Source organism: Coregonus lavaretus, assembly GCF_964263955.1.
Source record: "Coregonus lavaretus genome assembly, contig: HAP1_SCAFFOLD_421, whole genome shotgun sequence".
Taxonomy (NCBI): domain Eukaryota; kingdom Metazoa; phylum Chordata; class Actinopteri; order Salmoniformes; family Salmonidae; genus Coregonus; species Coregonus lavaretus.
The window spans coordinates 332882-346288 of record NW_028158552.1 but is presented as its reverse complement, the minus strand read 5'-3'; the positions used below and the strand labels follow the sequence as shown (position 1 = coordinate 346288).

Here is a 13407-nt window from a genome sequence, read left to right as displayed (position 1 = left end):
CGCTGAGATCCTGGTTGAAGACAGCGGAGGTGTATTTAGAGGGTAAGTTAGTCAGGATGATATCTATGAGGGTACCCATGTTTACGGATTTAGGGTTGTACCTGGTAGGTTCGTTGATAATTTGTGTGAGATTGAGGGCATCTAGTTTAGATTGTAGGATGGCCGGGGTGTTAAGCATATCCCAGTTTAGGTCACCAAGCAGTACGAACTCTGAGGATAGATGGGGGGCAATCAATTCACATATGGTGTCCAGGGCACAGCTGGGGGCTGAGGGGGGTCTGTAGCAAGCGGCAACAGTGAGAGACTTATTTCTGGAAAGGTGGATTTTTAGAAGTAGAAGCTCAAACTGTTTGGGCACAGACCTGGATAGTATGATAGAGCTCTGCAGGCTATCTCTACAGTAGATTGCAACTCCACCCCCTTTGGCAGTTCTATCTAGACGGAAAATGTTATAGTTGGGGATGGAAATTTCAGAATTTTTGGTGGCCTTCCTAAGCCAGGATTCAGACTTAGGGAGGAGGCTTCTGATATTTACGTGCAGAAAACCAAGACTTTTACGGTTACAGAAGTCAACAAATGATAGCTCCTGGGGAGTAGGAGTGATACTGGGGGCTGCAGGGCCTGGGTTAGCCTCTACATCACCAGAGGAACAGAGGAGGACTAGAATAAGGATACGACTAAAGGCTTTAAGAACTGGTCTTCTAGTGCGTTGGGTACATAGAATAAAGGGGGCAGTTCTCCGGGCGTTGTAGAAAAGATTCAGGGCATTATGTACAGAAAAGGATATGGAAGGATATGAGTACAGTTCAGGTAACCCTAAGCGTTGGGTAACAATGAAAGAGATAGCGTCATTGGAGGCATCGATTGAGCCGGTCTCGGCGTGTATGGGGGGTGGAACAAAGGAACTATATGAGGCAGTTTGAGAGGGACTTGGGGTTCTACAGTGAAATTGTATAATAAGAACTAACCCAAACAGCAATAGGTGTTAACATAACATGATATAACAACCTGACTGCACAGTCCATGACGTGGCATGCAGCCATTGGTTGATGCAATGCAACCTGCCAGTCAGCAGGTCACTGTACTGCGTACACCACGTGTACCCCATCTAGACAAATGAAACTTGGATTGGATTTTCTAGTTGGGCAGGAACTCGAGCCACCACTCACCTATGTCTAAGATCCACAGATCCCCCAGACGACAGCCGCTCATGCCTCCATAGATGACAAGACGTGACTTCTTGGAGGTCTTCTCTGTGTAGACCACGGCAGTGTGGCTCTCTCTGGGCGGGGGCAGCACCCCGTAGGTGACGGGGATGTCCCAGCCCACCACACTGGAGCCGGCACGCAGCTCCAACGTATACAGATCATTCAGGTATCTGGGAGGAGGAGAGGGAGAGAAAGGGAAGTAACGTTATTTTTCATTCTGTTCTTCTATCGTTCCTCTAACTCAAAAAAAAATAAAAAAAATAAAATGTTTTTTTAAAGACTAAATTGTGCTATATGTTGCTATGTTTGACAGGGCCCCACTGGATGGTAGACCCAGAGTTAGCTGCAGGCCATGATGCTCCTCTGTCTCATGATGCCAGGAAGATTACAGCCTCCCTCCATCTATAGAGTTCGGCAAGGTTATGGGTTCAACCCCAACAGGGATCAGTGTGTACTGTGAGTCACTATTGAAAAGTGATATCCCAGGTATAAAACACAGTAAAGTACACACTAAAGGGTACAAAAATATGTGGTCCTGAAGCCACTCCTGCCTTGTCTTGGCTGTGTGCTTAGGGTCATTGTCCTGTTTGGAAGCTGAACCTTCTCCCCAGTCTGAGGTCCGGAGCAGGTTTTCATCAAGAATCTCTCTGTACTTTCTCTCAATCCTGACTAGTCTCCCAGTCCCTGCCGCTGAAAAACATCCCCACAGCATGATGCTGCCACCACCATGCTTCACTAGTGGGGATGGTGCCAGGTTTCCTCAAGACGTGACACTTGGCATTCAGGCCAAAGAGTTCCAGGCCAGAGAATCTTGTTTCTCATGGTCGGAGAGTCCTTTACGTGCCTTTTAGCAAACTCCAAGTCGGCTGTCATGTGCCTTTTACTGAGGAGTGGCTTCCGTCTGGCCACTCTACCATAAAGGCCTGATTGGTGGAGTGCTGCAGAGATGGTTGTCCTTCTGGAAGGTTCTCCCATCTCCACAGAGGAACTCTGGAGCTCTGTCAGAGTGACCATCGGGTTCTTGGTCACCTCCCTGACCAAGGCCCTTCTCCCCCGATTGCTCAGTTTATCCGGGCGGCAAGCTCTAGGAAGAGTCTTGGTGGTTCCAAACTTCTTCCATTTTAAGAATGATGGAGGCCACTGTTCTTGGGGACCTTCAATGCTGCAGAAATGTTTTGGTACCCTTCCCCAGATCTGTGACTCGTCAAAATCCTGTCTCTGAGATCTACGGACAATTCCTTCGACCTCATGGCTTGGTTTTTGCTCTGACATGCACTGTCAACTGTGGGACCTTAAATGGACAGGTGTGTGCCTTTCCAAATCATGTCCAATCAATTGAATTTACCACAGGTGGACTCCAATCAAGTTGTAGAAACATCTCAAGGATGATCAATGGAAACAGGATGCACCTGAACTCAATATCGAGTCTCATAGCAAAGGGTCTAAATACTTATGTAAATAAGGTATAGGTTTTTTAATTGCAATAAAATTTGCTAAAATTCCCCAAAAACATTTTTCGCTTTGTCATTATAGGGTATTGTGTGTAGATTGATGAGGAAAAACATTTAAATAAATTTTCGAATAAGGCTGTAACCAAACAAAATGTTGAAAAAGGTCAAGGGGTCTGAATACTTTCCGAATGCACTGAATATAATTAATTAGGGGTGTACATTTACATTTACATTTTAGTCATTTAGCAGACGCTCTTATCCAGAGCGACTTACAGGACCACGATTCGTGGTTGTCGATACGATTCAAGGACGATATTGGTTCATTTAGAACGATACGATCCGAAACGATTCAGTGACTTGAAATCGATTCAGTAACCTTTTAGCCAAAAATTCAACCAGTGTGACTGAAATAAATACCTGGATACTGGACAGTGCAGGTGAAGTTTCCTAGATTCCTGTTTCTTGTAAGGACCGCAATGGTGGCTTGATAATTTCTCGCTCGTTGGCTTCTCCTCTGTCGTCCGCCATGCTATGTTTTGTTGTCTTTGCGCCGCTGCTGGCGCGGGGCAATGACGTCACGAATAGGCAGACTGAATCGAGTAATGTTTAAAGCCTTTATCATTAAAAGTGCTAAGAAAAAACATCCATATAAAGTCTGACGTGCTTAAATCCAATGGGTTATTTCCTAGTATCGATACAATCGATTTATTACATTTTAAAACGATGTTAGATTGATATATGTTGTCCAAAAGGCCAACTCGCCGAGCACAGATCGATGTAGTTGGATCATAGGAATATAAATCGATACATCGATGTAGTAGATGGATCGTTACACCCCTATAATTAATTATTATTCACTCAGAAATTTCTTGTTGTTTCTATTCCAAAGTAGGCCTACGTCATTCACCTTTTAAGACACCACTCGCCCTTTAAGAGCTCTGTTGCTGCACCTAATATGCTTGAGAGAGGTTGGAAACGCCAACTGTAACTGCATTTGTAAAGCGACGCCACTCGCGCAATTGAAAGAGTCGAGAAATAAACGTGGTAGCAATGAAAAAGCTGTGATCCCTTCTTTTTTTAAACAAAAGGCCCAAACTGCTTTCAAAATGTTTTCCCGCATTAAGAATCCCAATGCCCTCCAGCGGGTGGTGAAGGCAGCCCAGTATGTGCTGGGAACGCGTTTCCTTATATGAACTGTAGCTCAGTAAAATCTTTGAAATTGTTGCATGTCGCGTTTATATTTTTTTTGTTCATTGATGTAGCATACCTGGGGATGTTGTTCTTGGGGTCCTCGCTGTCGTTAGCCAGTCCTCCGAACAGGAAGCATTTGTTCCCTACCAGAGAGAAGCTGTGGCCCAGACGGGGGCAGGGAGGGGGGCCGTTCTTAGGAGACTTGGCCTTCAGACGCTTCCACTCCCAGCGGCTGGCCTGGGGACAGCCGGAGAAAATAACATCATGCAGATTATAACTCACTAACAAGCTTGGGTGTGGCCCTAAGGTCTCCATCTAGCCTATGCAGACAGATCTGATGCAAAACATAGAAATTACAAGGAAAATGTGTTTTGTTGGTTTAAAAATGGACAGAAAATAATATACAGATTTGTTTGTGCAAACAGTTTAGTGTTAACACCCCAAAATCCCACTAAAACTATCAGAGCTTTATTCTGTGGGCTGAGCACTTACCTGCAGTTCATACAGATCGTTGCTGTATTTACCATACTCCACCATCCCCCCGAACACCAGCAGCCTGGTGCCATCACACACAAACCCATACGCAGCACAGCCAGGCGGGATATCACCACGGACAGCAGGAATGAACCACTGGTTGGTCGCTGAAACACAATTAACTCTTAGATTAATGACCACTCCCTGCTAGGTACAAACGTTAAGGTAGTAATAACCTGTTTAACTTTTTAAAAAACTGTCAAATCCGCAGTCTGAGAATTCTAATGTTCTCAATTAATAATAATAAATAATAATATGCCATTTAGCAGACGCTTTTATCCAAAGCGACTTACAGTCATGCGTGCATACATTTTTTTTTTTTACGTATGGGTGGTCCCGGGGATCGAACCCACTACCTTGGCGTTACAAGCGCCGTGCTCTACCAGCTGAGCTACAGAGGACCACCAATAATATAGACTACAAGATATGCCAATATGGAAAGTCAAAAACCTGATGCTGCACCACTGACAGACCATAGAAATAAAGTGCTCTTGTGCGTGAATGGAATGTTTTATGTGTTTATCATCGCATTGTTGACATTTCTGTTGGCGGCCCACTCTTTGATATGCCCATTTTACAGTGCGGCTTTTCTCACAAAGGTATGCTTATAAAAAATAGCACAACATGGATTAATCATGGATTAGTCTTCAAAAAAGACAGACTCGAGTAACTCAGTTGGTAGAGCGTGGCGCATGCAACGCCAGGGTTGTGGGTTCGATTCCCACGGGGGGGGGGGGGGGGGGGGGGGGGGGGGGGCAGTATGAAAAATGTATGCACTCACTAACTGTAAGTCGCTCTGGATAAGAGCGTCTGCTAAATGACTAAAATGTAAACGTAATAATGATTGATCTTTGTTGATATTATGACGTCGCTGTTTTCTATTAACCCGCCATTTCCCTCTGGATTTTCTCTCCAATCAGCACCCTAGGCGAGCCATTACCCACATAGTTAACTACTGACCCCATTACATTTCACCGCACGTCAACACTGGCGCTTGCTTACCATGCGAAATATAACCAATACAGACGTCACATTTCAACCATTTACCCACTACCAACCACAGAGGTGCATTGCTAATTTACTGTGTTGAACGACAATGCATAAACGGATTAAGTACTTGGTTAAAATAATATGTATAGGTAGTTAGTTAGCCAACCATACATTATATTTCCATGTATCCAACATTGCTAGTTAACTACAGTCCAAAAACCGACTAGCACAATTTAGCGGAAGCGCTACGCTAGTTGGTATCCAATTGCTAAACATGTTAACGTTAAGTTAGCTAGGATTTAACAATATATGTACTACATTTATGTATGAAGCACTGGACGTTAAACCTTACCTGTGTTATAAACGTGCAACTCATCCACAATTCCTTCATTGCCCCCCCCGAAAACGACCATTAATTCTTTGATTGCAACCGCACGGTGCCCGTGTCGGGGCCGAGGGACAGGACCGGACCAACCCAAAACCCGCTTCCACCGTGGCTGCAGGACTGAGCCAGATGCCATGGTGCTGGGAGATGAAGTTCCTCTTGAGGGAAAAAATAAATCAAAATTGAAAAGCTTTTCAATATTACTTGATACTAAATAGCTCAAATACAACAATGCTAAGTTAACTAGCTCACTAGTTAGCTCCTGTCAGGAATAGCCAGCTAGCTGGCTAACGCTAAGCTAACAGGATTAACAACCGCGTCCTGCTAAAATACTGCACACACAAAATAAAATATAGAATCAAGATGTGCATGTCTTGATCCCAGGTCTAGTCCAATTGTAGATAGCTGTATATAGAATATGTCCAGGCGGCTGTGGTTCTACTTTACTAGTTAACGGTAGCAAGCAATCTTATTTAGCCAAGAAGAAGCAACATTAAAATCTATGGGAGCCGCCATTTTTACCTAGCTAGACGCTTTGCAGCAAATATGAAAAACGCCGGCAGGTCAAAACAACGTAGATGCGGAACACCATGAACGCACAGCCATCAAAATTGTGGAACTCGCAGTCGACTTTGTGCATCGCTTCAACATTGACGCAATAATTTTCTGGGTTGTGGTTGTAGTTACACAGAAGCAAGAATGGGCTAATTCAACGGGTGCCGCCATCTTGGCGCTAACAAACTAAACAAACCATCCAAAAAAAAACAAAATGGCCGATCCAAATTAGGCGCTGAACCCAGCTTGTTAACTACGGCTGCGTGTTTTTGTTAGCTTAGCTCGTTCCAGATACCCCATGTTTAGCATCATTTGTGTAGCGAATATAACTTGCAATCCAAATGTATGTTTGTGGACATTATTGTCCACGGGAAAGGGGTAGCCCGTGATCAATTGGGTCGCTGTGTCACAGCTGTTTATTTTCATGCTTCATCGTGAGCAGAAATGCATATCCAACGTTATTCAGCAAACTTTACAGATGTAAATATTGAGCAGATATGCATATTTAGTAGTAACTTGTTTCCTTCAGTACCACTCCAATTGTCATCTATAATAATTGTTGCTAAAGTTGCAGCCAGGCAATGTTCATTGGTGTTCTGTTTTGTTGCACTGTGTTGGTACCTGACAAAAAAAATGTCATGTTTTCTGTTCTGGGTGTTGCCATTTCTACACAAATAACTAGCTGTTGTCAAAAAAGCGCTAACTCCGCTAACACTAGTGTAGCATCTTTGATATTGCGCTAGCTAGCAAATGCTGCAAATCAACATTCACAATCACATTACTGCCATATTATACATGGCATTTCAATACAACAGCCCAGATAACATATAGCTATTTAGCTAACAAGAGCTAGCTATTTTGTTAATCCAGTTTAGAAGCTACAGCTAACATTAGCTTGCTAACGTTAATATCCTTCTTGACCAAGTACAGCTAGTTATGAAATAACGAGCAATCTTAGTAAATCCTAACATGTTAGAATAATTTGGGGAAATTAAGTTTAACTTCTTTATTAACGTCTGTTACATTGAAGCATTAACAGTTATAGTAAATTACTTTTCTTATTAGCCTTGCTAGCAAGTTAGCCAACTTCCCTCAAGAAAAATGGCGGAGATACCGTCACAATAAAACGCACACAAAAAAAAAAGTCGCATTATCATTACCACATTATACTTACACGTTAATTGTAACTAATCAAACGTTTCGACAGAGGGACTCAATTTAAAAAAAAAATGGAACCCAGATAATATCATTTAAAATTTAGAAGAAGCTTGTACTGTCTTTGGCTACTTCTCACGCCGCCCAGGAAGCCGCCATTTTCTCATCCGTCTCAAACAAACACCACTATCCCTGAACCCATAGTGGAGATGGCGAGCACAGTCGCTTCTGACTATCACCACGCTAACCTCTTAATGAATCATTCTAAAAACGTTGCTCATTCAAGTTTAAGACCACTGAACCTGGAAAAACGAATGACAGACACTGGCCTCACTCTGGCAAATGTCTGCATGCCAGTCTAAATGAAGTAGTCCATAGCCTTATAGTGTGTATACACTGAGCAGTATAATAAGAGGCTGGTGGCAGCACTTGTGATGTGTGTAGTGTGTGTATATATGTCTGTGGAGGTGTATGGGTGAGTGCATGTGTGCTAAGGTGCAGAGACTCAGAGCAGGTGGTTAGTCTGAAGCCTTATCTCCCTCACTATCTTTAAGCGTCAGTTGTCAGAGCAGCTTACCGATCACTGCACCTGTACACAGCCCATCTGAAATTAGCCCACCCAACTACCTCATCCCCATATTGTTATTTACATTATTAATTTTTCTCATTTGCACCCCAGTATCTCTATTTGCACATCATCTTTTGCACATCTATCACGCCAGTGTTAATACTAAATTGTAATTATTTTGCACTATGGCCTATTTACTGCCTTACCTCAATAATTTACTACATTTGCACACACTGTATATAGATTTTCTATTGTGTTATTGACTGTACGTTTTGTTTATTCCATATGTAACTCTGTGTTGTTGTTTTTAATCGCACTGCTTTGCTTTATCTTGGCCAGGTCGCAGTTGTAAATGAGAACTTGTTCTCAACTGGCTTACCTGGTTAAATAAAGGTGAAATAAATAAAAGTCCTGTTCAAGTTTATTTAATGAAAACCTTGACATACATTGTATAAATACAAATAATACAGTTGTCTGAATTATCTAAAATATACATTGTACAAATTATAAAACAGAACTAGTGATGTGTGAAAACTTGCAAGAAATGACTGGATTTGGGGTTGATTACATTTCACCGATACCAAACCGCATGCTTCAGTTTTCGAAATTAAAATGGAACATACTCCAACCCAGTTTTTTTTTTGTAACTCAACATTTTGATTTGCTCTTCCCGAACTGACTTGCATAACAGCCAATATTGAATGTTGGCCAATGTATGACACACAGATGGCACCCACATGGCTTTGTTTGTCTATGTATTGCAGTGTGTAACCGTAGGCTAGGTTGTTAGTTGGGAAAGTTGGTGTGTCTGCGTGTGCAGTCCTGATTCTCACTGGCCTCCCCTGATAGGTACTCAAGCTCATCACTCTCTTCTGGTCCTCGGCATTGTGGGTTCATCTCAGCATCTGAAAGATCAATATATATATATTAAATAAAATAATATTAAAGATATTTTATTGTCACATACACCGGATAGAAAAACAACAGCTATTGCGCATACTGACAATAATGTATAGTTTGACTTGTAGTCAAATAAAGTACTTGCATCATTACAAAACACCGTTAGGGAGTTGAATGTGGGGAAAGGTCAGATCATGGAATGAAAGAGCAGCTTACAAAGAGCCGAGGAAAAAAGCTCGCCGGTCTGTATTCTGCCGTCGTCATAGAGCGCCATCTTGTGGAGGAAACGCTCTTTGCATGCATTAACAACTACTCCATGGCAGGGCAAGCCTGGCAGAGAGAGAGACGTGTGTTTCCTGACAGGTAATACGTTAAATGGACAGTGTTGGGTAAGAGCAGAGGTCCACAACTCCAGGCCGTGAGGGATGCAGTCAGTGTTGTTTTTAGTTGCTGCCATTTAACCGGTACCCCATGTATATAGCCTCGCTATTGTTATTTTTACTGCTGCTCTTTAATTATTTGTAACTTTTATTTCGTATTATTTGATCTTGTATTTTTTTGTGCATTCTTTCTTAAAACTGCATTGTTGGTTAAGGGCTTGTAAGTAAGAATTTCACTGTAAGGTCTACACCTGTTGTATTCAGCGCATGTGACAAATAACATTTGATTTGAAGTCAGTGACTAGTTTAGACCTGGGAAACCAGGCATGTGTTACTTCAGAAGGGCACATCGTTTTGCAAAAGAAAACAAGATGTGAATGGACTAGTCTAGGTAGTCTCTCCCTGTTTCACTCCATTTTCTTCAATTTTGTGCCTAATAACCAATTACAAATACAATTACACCTTACCGTTACTGAGTAGCTTTCTGAGCACTTTTAGTATTTTTCAAACTGAGTAATTTTACTTGAGTAAAATGTCATTAAAGTAACAGTACTGCTACTTGAGTAAAATGTCATTAAACAGTACTGCTACTTGAGTAAAATGTCATTAAAGTAACAGTACTGCTACTTGAGTAAAATGTCATTAAAGTAACAGTACTGCTACTTGAATAAAATGTCATTAAAGTAACAGTACTGCTACTTGAGTAGGATATTTGACTACACTTTCTCTCCCTGCTATTTGATTTGATTTGATTGGATGCTAATGAACATGACCCAGAGGTGTGTTTCTACGGGCACTGATGGAGTGAAACTAAAATCCCCATGGCTGCAGCCCTCATGGAATTGAGCTGTACACCCTGACCCTGGACTCTGAGACGACTAATCCTCTTACCTGACGCTGAGCACGGTGAACTGGAGCGTAACCGTCCGGCTGGTGAAAACCAACCACAACTGTCCCCCTGCACTGTCCCAGAGGCCCCACCACACGGCAAGGAGGTCTGGGGGTCTGATCTGGTGTCACTATGGGGGAGCTGGGAGGGAGGAGCACAGTACTGAGAGTAACCTTGGCTCTCATCCGATTCACATGGACCAAGGAAGGAGGAGGGGTGAGGCAGGGTGGAGGAGGGGTGAGGCAGGGTGGAGGAGGGGTGAGGGGGGCAGTGGTACGTGTCTTCCAGTGGACCCATCTTTGACAGAACGTCTGTTAGGCAGTCTATACACGAGTCTATGGCTGATTGAGGAGGTTTGGGGAAGGGCTGGTGAGAAGGAGAGGAGGAGGATACGTTGAGAGTGGATGAGGCTCTGTCTGAGGCCTTCAGACGGGTGTGGATGTCTAGAAGCACCTGGAACACCTAGGAGTCATGGCACAATGGGACATGTCACAACACAGTTAAGGTCACAATTAGGATTGGGGTCAAGTCCATTTCAATTCAGGAATTACACAGAAATTCAAATTCTCTTCAATGCTTTTCAATAAGGGAATTGGAATTTGGTTTACTTTCTGAATTGACTGGAATTTAAATGTAATAGACCCTGGTCACAATACGTTCCACACTTGTTGGAATCACACGTTGACGAGTGCTACCTCAGTCATGGGGGGCCTTCTCTTCCGCTTGGCCTCCAGACAGCGACAGGCCAGAGCAGCCAGGTCCAGGGAGCCGTGTGGGGCCAGAGGAGGGGAGCCTCCCGTCCCTGTCGCCACCAGTCTGGGGTCCAGGTGCTTCTGCCAGATGTGTGTAGCAGCTGGGTGAATACTAGGCTGTTCCTCGGTTACTCTCTCTGAACCCCTCTTTGACCTCCCTCTGGCCTGATGACCTCTGTCGTCTTCAACCTCCGTCACCAGGTCTTTCTGAAGTGGAAAATTATACAAGATGTTAGGTTTTGAAGTACCAGACATTACAGGTGCAGAACATCTGATGAGCGTGTCAGTGTGGCTAGTGTCAGTGTGGCTAGTGACTAGTGTCAGTGTCAGTGTGACTAGTGTCAGTGTGGCTAGTGTCAGTGTCAGTGTGGCTAGTGTCAGTGTGGCTAGTGTCAGTGTGGCTAGTGTCAGTGTCAGTGTGGCTAGTGTCAGTGTGGCTAGTGACTAGTGTCAGTGTGGCTAGTGACTAGTGTCAGTGTGGCTAGTGTCAGTGTGGCTAGTGTCAGTGTGGCTAGTGTCAGTGTCAGTGTGGCTAGTGTCAGTGTCAGTGTGGCTAGTGTCAGTGTGGCTAGTAACAGTGTGGCTAGTGTCAGTGTGACTAGTGTCAGTGTGACTAGTGTCAGTGTGGCTAGCGTCAGTGTGGCTAGTAACAGTGTGGCTAGTGTCAGTGTGGCCAGTGTCAGTGTGGCCAGTGTCAGTGTGGCCAGTGTCAGTGTGGCTAGTGTCAGTGTCAGTGTGGCTAGTGTCAGTGTGGCTAGTGTCAGTGTGGCCAGTGTCAGTGTGGCTAGTGTCAGTGTGGCTAGTGTCAGTGTGGCTAGTGTCAGTGTCAGTGTGGCTAGTGTCAGTGTCAGTGTGGCTAGTGTCAGTGTCAGTGTGGCTAGTGTCAGTGTGGCTAGTAACAGTGTGGCTAGTGTCAGTGTGACTAGTGTCAGTGTGGCTAGCGTCAGTGTGGCTAGTAACAGTGTGGCTAGTGTCAGTGTGGCCAGTGTCAGTGTGGCTAGTGTCAATGTGGCTAGTGTCAGTGTCAGTGTGGCTAGTGTCAGTGTGGCTAGTGTCAGTGTGGCTAGTAACAGTGTGGCTAGTAACAGTGTGGCTAGTAACAGTGTGGCTAGTAACAGTGTGGCTAGTAACAGTGTGGCTAGTGACTAGTGTCAGTGTGGCTAGTGTCAGTGTCAGTGTGGCTAGTGTCAGTGTGGCTAGTGTCAGTGTGGCTAGTGTCAGTGTCAGTGTGGCTAGTGTCTAGTGTCAGTGTGGCTAGTGTCAGTGTGCTAGTGTCAGTGTCAGTGTGGCTAGTGTCAGTGTCAGTGTGGCTAGTGTCAGTGTGGCTAGTGACTAGTGTCAGTGTGGCTAGTGTCAGTGTGGCTAGTGTCAGTGTCAGTGTGGCTAGTGTCAGTGTCAGTGTGGCTAGTGTCAGTGTGACTAGTGTCAGTGTGACTAGTGTCAGTGTGGCTAGCGTCAGTGTGGCTAGTAACAGTGTGGCTAGTAACAGTGTGGCTAGTGTCAGTGTGGCCAGTGTCAGTGTGGCTAGCGTCAGTGTCAGTGTGGCTAGTAACAGTGTGGCTAGTGTCAGTGTGGCTAGTAACAGTGTGGCTAGTGTCAGTGTGGCTAGTGTCAGTGTGGCTAGCGTCAGTGTGGCTAGCGTCAGTGTCAGTGTGGCTAGCGTCAGTGTCAGTGTGGCTAGCGTCAGTGTGGCTAGCGTCAGTGTGGCTAGCGTCAGTGTCAGTGTGGCTAGCGTCAGTGTCAGTGTGGCTAGTGTCAGTGTGGCTAGCGTCAGTGTGGCTAGTGTCAGTGTCAGTGTGGCTAGCGTCAGTGTGGCTAGCGTCAGTGTGGCTAGCGTCAGTGTGGCTAGCGTCACATTTATTTATTTATTTTTGTGTATGGGTGGTCCCGGGGATCGAACCCACTACCTTGGCGTTACAAGCGCCGTGCTCTACCAGCTGAGCTACAGAGGATCTATATAGCCTCGCTATTGTTATTTTTACTGCTGCTCTTTAATTATTTGTAACTTTTATTTCGTATTATTTTATCTTGTATTTTTTTGTGTATTCTTTCTTAAAACTGCATTGTTGGTTAAGGGCTTGTAAGTAAGCATTTCACTGTAAGGTCTACACCTGTTGTATTCGGCGCATGTGACAAATAACATTTGATTTGAAGTCAGTGACTAGTTTAGACCTGGGAAACCAGGCATGTGTTACTTCAGAAGGGCACATCGTTTTGCAAAAGAAAACAAGATGTGAATGGACTAGTCTAGGTAGTCTCTCCCTGTTTCACTCCATTTTCTTCCATTTTGTGCCTAATAACCAATTACAAATACAATTACACCTTACCGTTACTGAGTAGCTTTCTGAGCACTTTTAGTATTTTTCAAACTGAGTAATTTTACTTGAGTAAAATGTCATTAAAGTAACAGTACTGCTACTTGAGTAAAATGTCATTAAACAGTACTGCT

The 13407-nt window shown here is 44.1% G+C and overlaps 2 protein-coding genes across 3 annotated transcripts in view; both read right to left on the bottom strand.

Moving 5' to 3' along the window:
• The window catches only part of LOC311123849 (host cell factor 1-like), a 61608-nt gene extending 55140 nt beyond the window's left edge, over nucleotides 1-6468 (bottom strand). Inside the window, exons 1-5 of the mRNA XM_084198070.1 lie at nucleotides 6282-6468; nucleotides 5727-5917; nucleotides 4343-4491; nucleotides 3927-4087; nucleotides 1170-1378 (exon numbers count right to left, since the gene is read on the bottom strand). Coding sequence (XP_084054196.1) covers nucleotides 1170-1378; nucleotides 3927-4087; nucleotides 4343-4491; nucleotides 5727-5895 — 688 coding nt within the window. The 5' untranslated portion in view covers nucleotides 5896-5917; nucleotides 6282-6468. The remainder of the gene's footprint in view (nucleotides 1-1169; nucleotides 1379-3926; nucleotides 4088-4342; nucleotides 4492-5726; nucleotides 5918-6281) is intronic.
• A 1972-nt stretch (nucleotides 6469-8440) lies between these two features.
• LOC311123851 (interleukin-1 receptor-associated kinase 1-like) overlaps nucleotides 8441-13407 on the bottom strand; it is a 36146-nt gene continuing 31179 nt past the window's right edge. The window contains exons 11-14 of one of the 2 annotated variants that reach the window (XM_084198072.1): nucleotides 10902-11165; nucleotides 10209-10668; nucleotides 9154-9267; nucleotides 8732-8942 (exon numbers count right to left, since the gene is read on the bottom strand). In XM_084198072.1, the coding sequence (XP_084054198.1) occupies nucleotides 8824-8942; nucleotides 9154-9267; nucleotides 10209-10668; nucleotides 10902-11165 (957 nt within the window). In that variant the 3' untranslated portion in view covers nucleotides 8732-8823. Of the gene's footprint in view, nucleotides 8943-9153; nucleotides 9268-10208; nucleotides 10669-10901; nucleotides 11166-13407 lie in introns of both variants that reach the window. The other variant, XM_084198073.1, reaches the window with a different exon arrangement.